General features: G+C 51.6%; 1 protein-coding gene across 1 annotated transcript in view; it reads left to right on the forward strand.

The window, feature by feature from the left end:
• TRIOBP (TRIO and F-actin binding protein) overlaps nucleotides 1-12,702 on the forward strand; it is a 59,228-nt gene that overhangs the window by 18,999 nt on the left and 27,527 nt on the right. Inside the window, exons 6-9 of the mRNA XM_066358367.1 lie at nucleotides 1,391-1,505; nucleotides 2,186-3,328; nucleotides 7,622-7,699; nucleotides 10,436-10,573. Of these exons, the coding sequence (XP_066214464.1) occupies nucleotides 1,391-1,505; nucleotides 2,186-3,328; nucleotides 7,622-7,699; nucleotides 10,436-10,573 (1,474 nt within the window). The remainder of the gene's footprint in view (nucleotides 1-1,390; nucleotides 1,506-2,185; nucleotides 3,329-7,621; nucleotides 7,700-10,435; nucleotides 10,574-12,702) is intronic.

Here is a 12,702-nt window from a genome sequence, read left to right on the forward strand (position 1 = left end):
CTTCAAATTTAGAAACATGTACTCCAGTGGGAAAGCTTTGGTTCCCTGTGAGTCAACTGCTAGGAACTGCTAAAAAGTCCTGGTACTTTATGGATCTGATTCTAATGACATTGCTGAAAGCCATAAGACAATAACAGACCCCAGCCCATAATTTGTTTACTCTCCAAAGTTGCTGTTGCATTCCAGTATGGTTCTTGAGCTGGAGGCAGGCTGCCAAGCACAGTCTTCTCCAAGATTCGAGTACAGGTTCCTCTTACTACTCTCTTCGCTGGCTCGGTCAAGGCTTAGCACCACGAGAAGTCTTTGTCAGACTTCTCCCGGCCTAGTTCAGCCACCAGAGATACAGCTCCATTTGTCAATTTAGATGGAGCCAGACTCTCAAAACCTGTTTTGAGACTAGTTATCTAGTGGAGTGGTTAGGTCTTTTGCTTTAGATATATGGGAGGGGAAAGGTGGGCTCAGAATCCGTTTGGTGTTCCTACATGCAACAGATATGTCATGTTAAATATTAATAACCATGGCTACCAAAGATTAAGACAACTAAGTGAAAATAGGGATTCTTTACAGCTTAGAGGTTATCTTTTTCGGATGTGGCAACAATGCCTCAAATCCAGGTGCCTTAGAAATGACATTTGCATGGACAGTTTATGTTGGCCTTCCTGGAGTTGTGTAGGAAGAGGGGACATTTTTTTCTTTCTGATCTTGCTGAGAGCTCTGTTACCAACAGCTAGGACGACCCAGAGTGTTCCAGGCCAAGTGCAGGAATCCTGTTAGTACTAAGGGGAAAAGGTAGGCCTGGAAGTCTGAAACTTATCACGTGAACAGAAAGATGGCAGACAGAATGGAATTTGGGTGCACGTAACAACCCGTATCTCCCGTCTCTACCGTGTTGTGTGAGATGACATGAGATGGTACAGGTGCTGGGCACCTGGAACACAGAAGTGCTCAATAAATGTTTGCTGTTATAATCATGTGTATACAATGCCTGGTGACCAGTAGGTGCTCAATAAATCTTAACTCCCACAAAGACCAGTCTAAACTTTGTCTGGGGTTGAGCGATGGGCTGCTGGCTGGGTTGCAGTCAGAAGCAGGAAATACTGGTGAGACAGGAGGCAGTCAAGGCCAAGGCTGAGCCCCCACCTTTGCTCATTTCTTTTCTCAGTTAATCTCCACAATAGCCCCATAAGGCAGGTAGAGCAATGTTGACCATGGTCATTTTTAGATGGGGATACTGAGGCCCTGTGAGGCTCATTCCTCACTTAGAGGCCTTCAGCTGTGGGTCCCTGAATCTCCCATATCTCTTCCCATTGTGGGTGGGAGTTGAGGAGGTGGGTGCTGGGAGTGGGACAGTCCCAAGGGCCCTCAGAGGGGCGGCTGCATTTGCTCATAGGAAGTCCGAGGCACCGGGGGCCTTCCAGGCCCGGGACGAGGGGCGGTCGCAGCGGCCCGGCCAAGGTCAGAGCCAGCTTCTCCGAAGACAGTCCAGCCCTGCCCTCAGCAGGGAGGTGAGCACTGCCAGCCTGCCGCGGGCCCCTGTACCCCAAGGGGCAAGCCACTGCTTTCTCCTCCCCCAGGTACCAGGCAGGGGTCCTGGGAAGGGAGGTCCTTTATGAAAGGGTCAGAGTCCCGAGCATGGGTGTTCAGCTTCCCCCTCTCCAAAACAGCCAGCAGCTCTTGGCAAAATTGAGAAGTACCCTGAAAAAAGATGGCCCTTCCCTCTGTTTCCTTTCTTCATTAGGTAGCTGCTATCTTGAATTTTCAGGGAAAGCCTCGGATTCGGCAGTCCAGCTTGAAGGGCTCTCTTCAGGGGTGGGGATTTATATTTTTAAAGAGACTCTTAGAAGACAAGGCCTGAGCCAGCGGAATGGAGTATTGGTGTGGAAATTCGTGCACCTGATAGCCCAGTTGGAATCAATATCTTGGGGGAGGGGGAAGCCAGGAAGGTGAGCAGCTCTTTGCAGATCTCTTTCTGGAACTGAGGAAAGTGGGTGAGAAGAAAGAGCAGACACCCCAGGGAGGGAATGCAGAGACTCTAGGTACTTTCTGACCTGCTTTAATCCAGGCTGCTGTGAGGACACAGCTTGCCTCTCCCTGAGGCCTGGCTCAGACCCCAGTGTCCTGTGTTCCTCGACAGAGTCCAACCAGTCAGGGTCCTGGAGCCTCACCCATCTCACCTCATCCTCAGGTAACTACACCCCTTGCGAAGCAGGCAGAACCGGCCCGGAGGAGCCGAGCAGAGCTCCCTCATCCCAGGACCCCCGAGAGGCGGCCTGAGGGGGACCGGCGGCCCCGGGGGTCCTCACCACCCCCAAGGACATCAGCCAGGACCTCTGAGAGAGAGCAGCGAAAAGAGAAACCTCTGGAGAGTGGCTGGGTGGGCCCAAGACAGCCTCTGGGTGGGTGGCAGAGTCCTGAGGAGCTGCCAGGGTCCCGGGGCCCTCACAGACACCCAGAAAGAGGCTGGAGCAGTCAGGAGGATGGCCCAGGCCTAGGAGGCCGGCAAGGACTTGGGGATCCCTGCCGGGGGGCTGCCAGAACCCTAGAGGGAACATGGAGTGGTCCTCTCAGGGAGTCTGAGGAGAGCTGGGGGAAGCTGGGTGGCCCTCCATGCCACAGGGGGCAGTCAGAGGCCTGGGAGGAGCCCCCCAGTAATGGGTTGCAGAAGCCCCCTGACAGGCCAGCTCAGAAGGGCTGGGGCAGCCTACAGGAGCTGTTCGGTCCTCACCAGCCTATGAACCTCCCGGAGAACGCCAGGGAAGGCCCAGCAGAGTTCTCAAATTCCTGGAGGCCTGAGACACCCACTGTTATGGGCCGGGGAACTGAGGGAGCATGCCCACACCTGCACGGCCCTGAGAGGCAACTCGAGCTTGACTGGAGGGATCTGCTGAGCCTTCTTGGGGTACCCAGAGAGGGGACCTGGACCCGCACAGAGGAGCCAACGCTCTCTTGCCATCTTCCAAGGATAAATTGGGAAGGCCTCCTGGAGCTCCTGCAGGCTCAGCTGCTCCGAAAGGATCCAGCTGTACACTGGGGTGGCCCAGTCACAGCTCCAGGGCCAGATCTTGGTTCTCCAGGCACAAAGGATGCTCTTGATCGAGAGCGACACAGCCAGCCTGAAGGCTGGGCAGAAGCCACCCTAGTCAATGGACACAGCTCCGGGCAGTGGCCCCAGACTTTGGCCCAGCCACCCAGCCCTGCCTGCATCTCCACCCAGTGGCCAAAGACCAAAGTGACAAGTGGACCAGAGACCTCAGCCATAGCTGGTCTGGAGAAGGGCCAGCGGGGGAGTAGGAGTCCTGCAGAGGGCCCCGGCTCACCACAGTGGGAGGTAAGTCTCACTTCTGAGCTTCTGAGCGGCAGCCTGAAAATCACCCTGACAATTAGCCAGAGAAAGGCCGCCTCCACACCCTCCAAAGCTCAGCCCTAATTCTCCATCCTGACCAAAACCTTTCCCAATCGCCAAAATGGACATCAGCAATAATGTGAGAATTTATTGTGTTAAGCCGTGGTCTGAATGTCTTATGGGTCATCCTCATTTAATTTCCACAGCAACCTTATGAGAAAGGCACCGTTAATTTACAAATAAGGAAACTGAGACAGAGAGGTTAAACCACTTGTCAAGATTACATAGCTAGTAAGGCCTGGGGCAGGGGTGGACCCCAGGTATGCTCAGTGCAGATCACCCTGAGGCCTCATACAAGATGCTCTGGCCAGGGCCTTCTCCTCTCCCAGGCCCACAACACCTGGTTTGTGTTTCTGTGGTGACTCCTACCTGACTTCGGCTGAGACTGCAGCCAGTGTGGTCGGGTCCCCTTCCCCTGCTGTATTCCAGGTTCCTCACAGTCCAGGACAGCCTTGCTTATCTCCTCTGGTTTTGTGTGTGTGTGTGTGTGTGTGTTTTTGTTTGTTTTTGTTTTTTTGTGGCAGAGACAGAGTCAGAGAGAGGGACAGACAGACAGAAAGGAAGATGAGAAACATCAATTCTTCATTGCGGTTCCTTAGTTGTTCATTGATTGATTTCTAATATGTGCCTTGACCGGGGGGCTACAGCAGACTGAGTGACCCCTTGCTCGAGCCAGCAACCTTGGGCTCAAGCTGGTGAGCTTTGCTCAAACCAGATGAGCCTGCGCTCAAGCTGGTGACCTCAGGGTCTCGATCCTGGGTCCTCCACATCCCAGTCCAACGCTTTATCCACTGCACCTGGTCAGTCTACCCCCTCTGGTCTTTACAACCCCTTTCAGGCACAGTGAAGAGCTTGCATATGCTCATTGGGTTGAGCTGGCTGCTGAGACAGGCTGCTTAAACGAAGACCCGGGTACAAAGTAGGCTCAATTCCTGGCACATAGCAGGTGCTCACCAAGTCCCTTCCCTGCCTTCTTGGCCTGGGGTAGGGTCACAGGGTCAGTGGTACTCGGTTGCTGCCTAGAGCATTTATCTGAAGGTGATGGGTGGGGAGGGTCCTGGAGGCCAGAGCCCTGCAGCCTCCCTCAGCTCCCTGGAACACAGCACGTGGTTTTGGATAACTAGCCTCTCCTGGCCCCAGTCTTCCCTTGTAAAATAGGACCAATGCCCTAATACAGGTACCACTGTGGTGATGAGAGGCTCCTTATCCTTCATCTGACCCTCCTCCTCTCCTTGATGTACAGTTCAGTGCTTCCTCCCCCAAGGATGACAGGAGGGTTTGTGGTGGGCTGTGCACCTTACATGCTCTGCCATGTATGAGGCTCAGACCAGTTAGCCATTTGCCAGCAGTAACACCTGTAAAAGTCATGAGAAAAGAGATCACAGTATAGGCTCTAAAAACTGAGCTTTTAACCACCATGTTGTGAGGCCTCAGATCCCACAGCAGGACTAGGGAGACCCTTTCCCTGTATTTGTGACTTTTTAAAAATTGATTTCTTTTGAGAGAAAAAGAGACAGGAAGGGAGAGAGAGAGATTAAGGTCATCAACTCATAGTTGTTTCACTTTAGTTATTCATTGATTGCTTCTCATACATGCCTTGACCAAGGGGCTCAAGCTGAGCCAATGACCCCTTGCTGAAGCTAGTGACCTTGGGCTCAAGCCAGTGACCTTGGGCTTCCAGCAAGCGACCTAGGGTCATGTCGATGAATCTTGCTCTCAAGCTGGCAAGCTCATGCTCAAGCTGAGAAGTCCACACTCAAGCGAGTGACCTTGGGGTTTTGAATTGGTGTAAAGCCAGTAGTCAGCATCGTGGCCATTCACATGCAGGTTCGCATTGGATTCGGACAGTTGGTAAAGAAACAGCGGAGCCAAAATCTGAGGGGCCATAGTCTTTAATTCTAGCTTGCACCCGGCGGGCAAGTAAAAATACACACTGGGCTCCAAAACCCAGTCACATTCAGTGCTCACAAAGCCACTGACTTATCCGAGTTTCCTAGAATCAAAGGTTTCTAGCTCACCAGACTTATTCACCTCTGTTCCCCATCTCCTTCCTTATCCCAGAAACAAACTCTACACAAACTGGCATCTCATTCAGCACTCTGCCATCTTGGCTGCTTCTCCTGGCCTCCTCCACGTGGCCTTTCTCTGCTCTCCTCTGCTCTCTCTTCTAATGATAATCTCAGGAACCAAGAGCGCAAGTTCCCGCTTCGTCCCCATTTTATAGTGTAGAAATCCAAACTCTTAATCCAATATACAAAATAGGGAAGTCTCTAATACAAAGTCACTTTCTGAGGCATGATTGGATTGTACCCCACAGCAAAAAGGGTAGGAAAGGCTTAATCCCAAAACCAAGCCCCAAGCTACAAGGATTCTGCCTGCCTTTAGCCCACCCCAACACACATTAATATCACCTGGGCGACGGCCTCCTCGTGTTATCTTTAACAAAGTGAGCATAATACATTTTATCCGCCCAACAATTGGGAACCTCAGTGTCCCAGGTTGATGCTCTATTCACTGTACCACCAACGGTCCGGCTGTATTTTGAGACAGACTCCCTGTGCACCCTGACCGAGATCCACCTGGCAACCCCCATCTGGGGCCAATGCTTACGACTTAGCTATTTTTTTAGTGCCTGAGGCAGAGGCTCCATGGAGCTATCCTCAGTGTCCCAAGTTAATGCTCTTGAATCAATGAAGCTATGGTTGCAGAAGGGGAAGAGAAAGAAAAGGGGGGTGGGGAGAAGCAGATGGTCACTTTTCTTATGTGTCCTGACCAGGAATGAAACCCAGGACTTCCACACACTGGATCTATGCTCTACCACTGAGCCAATCGGCCAGGGCCTCCATTTTTCTTCTTATCAACTCAATGCACAGATATCAGAGATGCACAGATAAGCCAGCTTGGTTCTGCCCTCAGGCCAAAGGGGGGATTTGGGATTCCCACATAAGAAATTGCTATCAGGCTTGTTGGGGAGGCAGTGGGCCACAGGCGGCTCAGGGAGGGCTTGATGCTGTGTCTCAGTGGACCCTGGAATGCCAGGTCTAAGGGGAGAGGGATGGCAGAGAGATTCTTCAGCTAGTTACTCCACAGCGAGGTTCAGGGATCCCTGGAAGGTTAAGCACCACATGCTTAAAAGCATTTCCACAGATGATAACAGAAGCATTCACCTGCTGGGGCTCCAGCTGCTCGCTCTCTATAAAAACCTTTGGCATGGCATTCAAGGCCTCCTGGCCTTCTTTCCACCTCAGATTTTCCCTCTAGTTGTGCTGAGTTAGCTGCAGAGCTTTATGAGCACATCTCCCTGCCTTTGCATGCTGTTCCCATGGCCCAGGATGCTCTCCCTTTCCCTCTTCACTCACTAAATGCCTGTTCATTGTTTAAGTCTTAGATCAGGTGCCCTGTTCTGAGACACTTTCCCCAGGTTGGCGATGTCTCCCTTCTGGGCTTGGTGGTACTGCTACCCTCCATCTGGTCATACTCAGTTATTGTTTCCCCTAAGAAACATGAGTTCTATGGGGGCAGGAGCTGTGCCTACTTTATCTCTGTACCTCTGGCCCCTGTCACAGGGCCTGACACTGTGGAGGAGCTCAGCTCAGTGGATGGTTGATCAGTGAATACATGGATGTTAAGTGCATGCAAAAAACAGATGAAAGATGGGTGTCAGTGGGTATATTATAGATAAATGATTGATGATGGATGTGTGAATGGGTGGTGGATAGGGGATATATGCTGGATAAGTAAGTAAATGCTGGCTGGATGATGGATGGGGTGGATAGATAGATAGGTGATGAATGGATTATGGATGTTGGGTAGATGGATGTTGCTTAGATGACAGAAGGGGTGATGAATGGATGGATAGATGGGTGAATGTTGGGTAGAATATGGATGGATGGATAGGTGGATGTTGCATGGATGGGTAAATATTGTGGAATATGGATGATAGATGGTGAATGAATGTTGGAAGGACAGGAAGATGGATGAATGGATGTAGGATGGATGGGTAGATGACTAGAGGATGGATGTATAAATGGAATTATGGATATTGGCTAGACGAGTGAGTGGATAATGTAGGATGGATGTTGGATGGTTGGATGGATATATGGGCCTATTGATGTCAGAGCTAGATGGATGTTGGATGGATAGATGGATAATTAGATGGACAGATGGATGGAAACTGAGAAATAACCTGGACTAAGTTATGTCCTTTATTATTTCCAGTTCCAATCAGAGGAGCCTGCGGAGTCAGAATCAAGAGGAGGCCAAGACTCACCGACTGACCAGAATCAGGCAGACTCGGTAGTTGGGTCTTCGGTGTGGGCACATGGGAAGGGAGGGGCTGGGGTAGGAAATCAGACTGGAGGTGGGCTGAGGTCCTCAGATGAGCTCTGGGGTCATCCAGACCAAGGTGGGCTCTGCAGTGGGGTCATCTGTGAGTATGGTGGAGCCTTGAGAAGAGGGGTTCTGGTGGAGCTGGGTAGTAGAGCTACCTTCTGGCTTGGGGACCTGAGTGGTTGGACAATCCTGGGCTTAGGGCCCAGGGATCTGCTTTTAACTTGCTAGAATGCCTCCTCTGGGAAAATAGCAGTTTGGCCCCAGTGGTCTCTGTAGGCAAGGTCCTTCTGGTTTTAGAGGGCTGGCCAGGCTGGAAGAAAGGATAAAGCTTCAAAGAGATGGAGCCAGAGAAGCACTGATGGGAGCTGAGGCAGTGCCAACCAGCATCTCCAGGATCTTAGGCAGGAGAGATGTGTGCAGGGGGTGGGACTACTGAGGCTGCTCTGAGGCCTGGCTGCAGCTGGAGTGCATTGCTTTGTCCCATCCCTTCCCCTGACCTGCCAAACAGACTGTTCGCCTCACCCTCAGCCTCCAGAGAGGTGAGGTCAGAGCTCAGAGACTAGGGCAGTGGGAGGGGGGAGAAGAAGGCTCCTTGGGGCTATGCTTTCCTCATCTTGCTGTTCTGCTGCCCCACATGACGCTTCCTGAGAAGCCAGGTATGCCCAGGGTGTCTGTCTGGCAGCCTGGAGCCTTGACTCTGGCCCTGCTGCTAGCCAGAGCTGGGGGGATTCTACCTAACCCCTCACTGTGAAGATGAAACAAGGGACTAGGATGTTGTCCCAGATCACACAGTTGGAGGCTGAACTCAAACTAGAACCAGGACCCTAACCCAGCACTTTCTGCTCCCCTGTGCTGCTTCCTGGCCCTGCCTTGATTCCCTCCATGGCCTTGCACAGCAGTAGCAGCAGCGTTCCAAGTGCTTGGTGGGTCAGTCTTTCCATCTGTGAAATGGGACGGGGTGAAGATTGCTCATTAAAGGCACTTCCAGCTTTCATAGGGGCTCTGGTAACTTTGCACTTCCTCTTTTTGGGTTATTTCTTCATACTTCCTGGGGCCAGAGTTTTGTGAACAAAGAGGAAATAGCAATACAGGGTCCCACTCTAGTCTCCACAAAATGGGCTCATCCTAGCAACACCGAAAATCTCTCAATCCATCCCCGAGTAGCCTGGATTGGACAGAATTGGTAACAGCCTCATTCATTCATTCATCCATTCATTCACATACATTTAGTCAGCACCTTATGCATGATTGGGTGTGGGCAGAGGTGAATCAGTGTGCCAGCAAAGAGATCACAGTCTAATAATGGTCAGGGCTGTGGTGGAGGACGTGGTGGCTTTTGGGGCAGCCCTTCCCCAAAGACCTCCTGGACCTGTGCTTTGATGCTTCACGCTCTCCCTGCCTCCAGTGGGTCTCTGGGTTCCAGCGAGTTGGGACACCTGTGCTCTCTGTCCTACTTCACCTGCTCTGTGACTCTGGGCAAATGCTTTTGCTTCGCTGGGACCTTTTTCCTCCAAGGGGGTCGCATGTGGGGGTTCTGCCAGGGATAGGAAGACAGGTGACTGTAGGAGCCTGTTATTCATTCTTTTCACAAGGGTGAGGAGAATAGGAAAATGGGGGACTTAGGATTGGGGGAGGCCTGTGTGACCTGTGGCTCCAGGTGGCTGTTGCCATGGAGAAGATGGTCCAGAGTTCCCACATCTATAGATATAGAAAGAGAAGTAAGAAATATACTGCTTACAAAAATTAAGGGACATTTTAAAATGAATATGAAATGATAAAAAAAAAGAAGTTTGGCTCAATGGTAGAGCATCGGCCTGGCGTGTGGAAGTCCCAGGTTCGATTCCCGGCCAGGGCACACAGGAGAAGCACCCATCTGCTTCTCCACCCCTCCCCCTCTCCTTCCTCTCTGTCTCTCTCTTCCTCTCCCACAGCCAAGGCTCCATTGGAGCAAAGATGGCCGGGCGCTGGGGATGGCTCCATGGCCTCTGCCTCAGGCGCTAGAATGGCTCTGGTCGCAACAGAGCAATGCCCCAGATGGGCAGAGCATCGCCCCCTGGTGGGCATGCCGGGTGGATTCCGGTTGGGTGCATGCGGGAGTCTGACTGCCTCCCCGTTTCCAGCTTCAGATAAATACCAAAAAAAAAAAAAAAAAAGAAGCATTTGGATTTTTTTATTAAACATCAGAAAAGCAAACAATAAGTCAAAGAAGGTTGTTTGATTATGCAAATGAGATGCAAAACCAACTTTTATTTCATTGGTGAAAATGCACTATACAAAAGGCTAAAAGTAATGGGAGTATCTGCATGTTCCCTGGTCCCCTAATTTTTGTGAGCAGTGTAGGTAATTATATGTTAAAATCTCTTAATATGGAACCTAATGCAAAGTAACCTTGAAAACCCTGCTCAGGCTGAGCACACAGCTGTGGCCTGTGATCCCCCTGCTGGCCACCTGGGGCTCAACTTAAGGTTGGCCAGGTGTATGCCCCCCGGGGTGCTAGGCCTCAGGAGCCCTGTCAAGCAAACACCTTGTAATGTGTGAACAAGGTAACAAGCTCTGTTCTCTGCAGCTCTGGGAGAGGAGATACATGGGAACACTGGGCCTTTGAGGTGGGCAGGGCCGAATGGGCAGGGGAGGCTATAGTCAGGCACTTCCCCGTCCCACCAAAGGGACCTGGGGGCCAACACTGGACCTGTTTGACAGGAAGACAAGAGGCCAGCGGAGGGCAAGGCTGGGAGCCCCGTCAAGGGCCGACTGGTGACCTCATGGCGGATGCCCGGGGACCGTCCCACGCTGTTCAATCCGTTCCTGCTGTCCCTGGGGGTCCTCAGGTGGCGAAGGGTAGGCTGGCTCCAGTGGCATGGGACGGGTGAGGGTGGTGAGCGGGGGAGGAAAGGGAGGAGGTTGGCGTTAGTCAAAGAAGAGAGTACAGGCTGGGGGGGGGGGGTATTTGCAGCCCCCACATGGGAAAGGAGACAAAAGCAGGGTCCTGAGCTTCCCATGGTCTCTGCAAATGAGTGGGACTGCCCACTTCCAGGGTGAGGGGTGATGGAACGGGAACAATCTACACCGCTGAAAGCTCCCAGTCAGCAACCAAGCCAGGGAGAGCCAGGTTGGGGGGAGGGGAGAGGAAGGAGGGCCCTATGAGGGGCTCTGGTATTGCAAAGTGTGTCTCAGTCCTGGGCCCGCGCCAGTTTCACAAACATCTGGCATTACGTAACCCATCCCCTACCCAGAGAGGCTGTAAACAGGCCTCTGGTTCAGGGTTTCCTCAAGGGCAGGGAGGCGAGGCAGCTTTGACTTGCTCCCTCCTGCCCTCTTTGCAGCCAGAGAGAAGGGGCTAGCTCGTGAGTTCTCTTTTCTCAGCGACAGGCTGACTCTCATCCTCTTGCTGGCTCTGGGTCCAGCACTAGTCTGGGCACATTAGAGGCAGTATACCCTTTTTACAAATGAAGGGACTAAGGCTCAGGGAGGTGAGTTGACTTGCCTGTGTTAAGAAAACTGGGCTTTAGAGAAGCCAGCCTATTGATTATCCTCATGCCTAGATGAGAGGAAGACTGCTGCGGAGCTCACTGAGCCTCATTTGCCACATCTGTCTAATGGGGAAAATCTATGGAGACAGTCAGGGCTGCAGGAAGGGCTCAGTGAGATCAGGATGCACAGAGATGTGATGGGGGGCAGGCATGTCCAAATACTAACTTTCCAATCCACTTCATAATTTCCTTTCTGCTGCCTTTTGGAAATTAAGGCAAGAGGGTATTGAGAAAGGCATGGTTATCTGGGCAGGGTGGTACAAGCCACAGCAGGAATTACCTTATCAGACTATCTTATCAACTCAAAGCAGGTCTGGCAGGAAGAGGCAGGTTAAGTCCCAAGTGGAGAGAAATGAGGAAAGGACTCTGGGATAAAGATGATGCTGATGATAACCAGCATTTATTGGGTACCTACTATGTGTTCGGCTGTGTTCAGTGCATGGCATGCCTGATTGCTTTAAGCCTTACCACCAGCATACCAGGGATGGTTCGCATTGTCCACTTAACAGACAAGGAAATGAAGCTCAGAGAAGAAAAATCACTGTTCTAGATCAACAAGCCTTCAGAGCAGAGATTTAAATGCTGTTCTGGCTGGCCTTGTGCCCCACCCCCACCTCTTGCATTTGGATCTCCCTGAGCCCTTCCAGCAGGTCGAAGAGTCTCCACAGATTTTTCCCGTTAAACAGATGTGGCGACTGAGGTTTGGTGAGCTTGCAGCGGTTCTCTCATCTGGGAAGGAGGAGAATCAGGAGCTGAGGTATAGAACTGTCAGTGGAGCCCCCCAGACAGTTACTTAGAGCAGCTTCAAACGTCTCTTGGCTGGACAGTCAGATTAGTCTAAGATCAAGAGCCAGGACACCTGGTCTTGAGCTGTGTCTCTGCACTAACTTGTGTGACTTTGGGCCATTATCTCCCTTTTCTGAACCTTACATTATCCTCAATAGAGTAAGAGTTTAAGAGTGACTAATCCCAAAATTTGGTGGCCCTGTTTAATAACTCACTCCTGGGTCTCTGAGCCTGTGCCATCTCTGTCCTACCAGGGCAAGTTGTTGTTAGGTAGTCATTCCTTCATTTGTGCATTCGTTCATTTGACCAGTGTTTGCTAAGGACCTACTGTGGGTTGAGGCTCTGAGATGGAGATAAAAAAAACACTCCATCCATGCCCACAAGGAGCTCACAATTTGGTGAGAATACTGACGTGTGACTGGTTAGACACAGTGTAGTTATCACGTTAGTTGGGGAACATAGAGATGCAGGGAGCACTGGGCGGGAAGCCAATGTGGGGAGCATTAGGCAAGGTGATAGTAGCTCTGTCCTGGGGGCACTTTGGTTTCCTTTGGACTAGGGCTTGAAGAGTGAGGAGGAATTTTCCAGGCAAACAAACATTTGGAGGAAGGGGAGGGAGAGAGAGGGGCATATGTGTGTGTGTTTGGGCTG

This window comes from Saccopteryx leptura, chromosome 1 (genome assembly GCF_036850995.1).
Source record: "Saccopteryx leptura isolate mSacLep1 chromosome 1, mSacLep1_pri_phased_curated, whole genome shotgun sequence".
Classification (NCBI taxonomy): domain Eukaryota; kingdom Metazoa; phylum Chordata; class Mammalia; order Chiroptera; family Emballonuridae; genus Saccopteryx; species Saccopteryx leptura.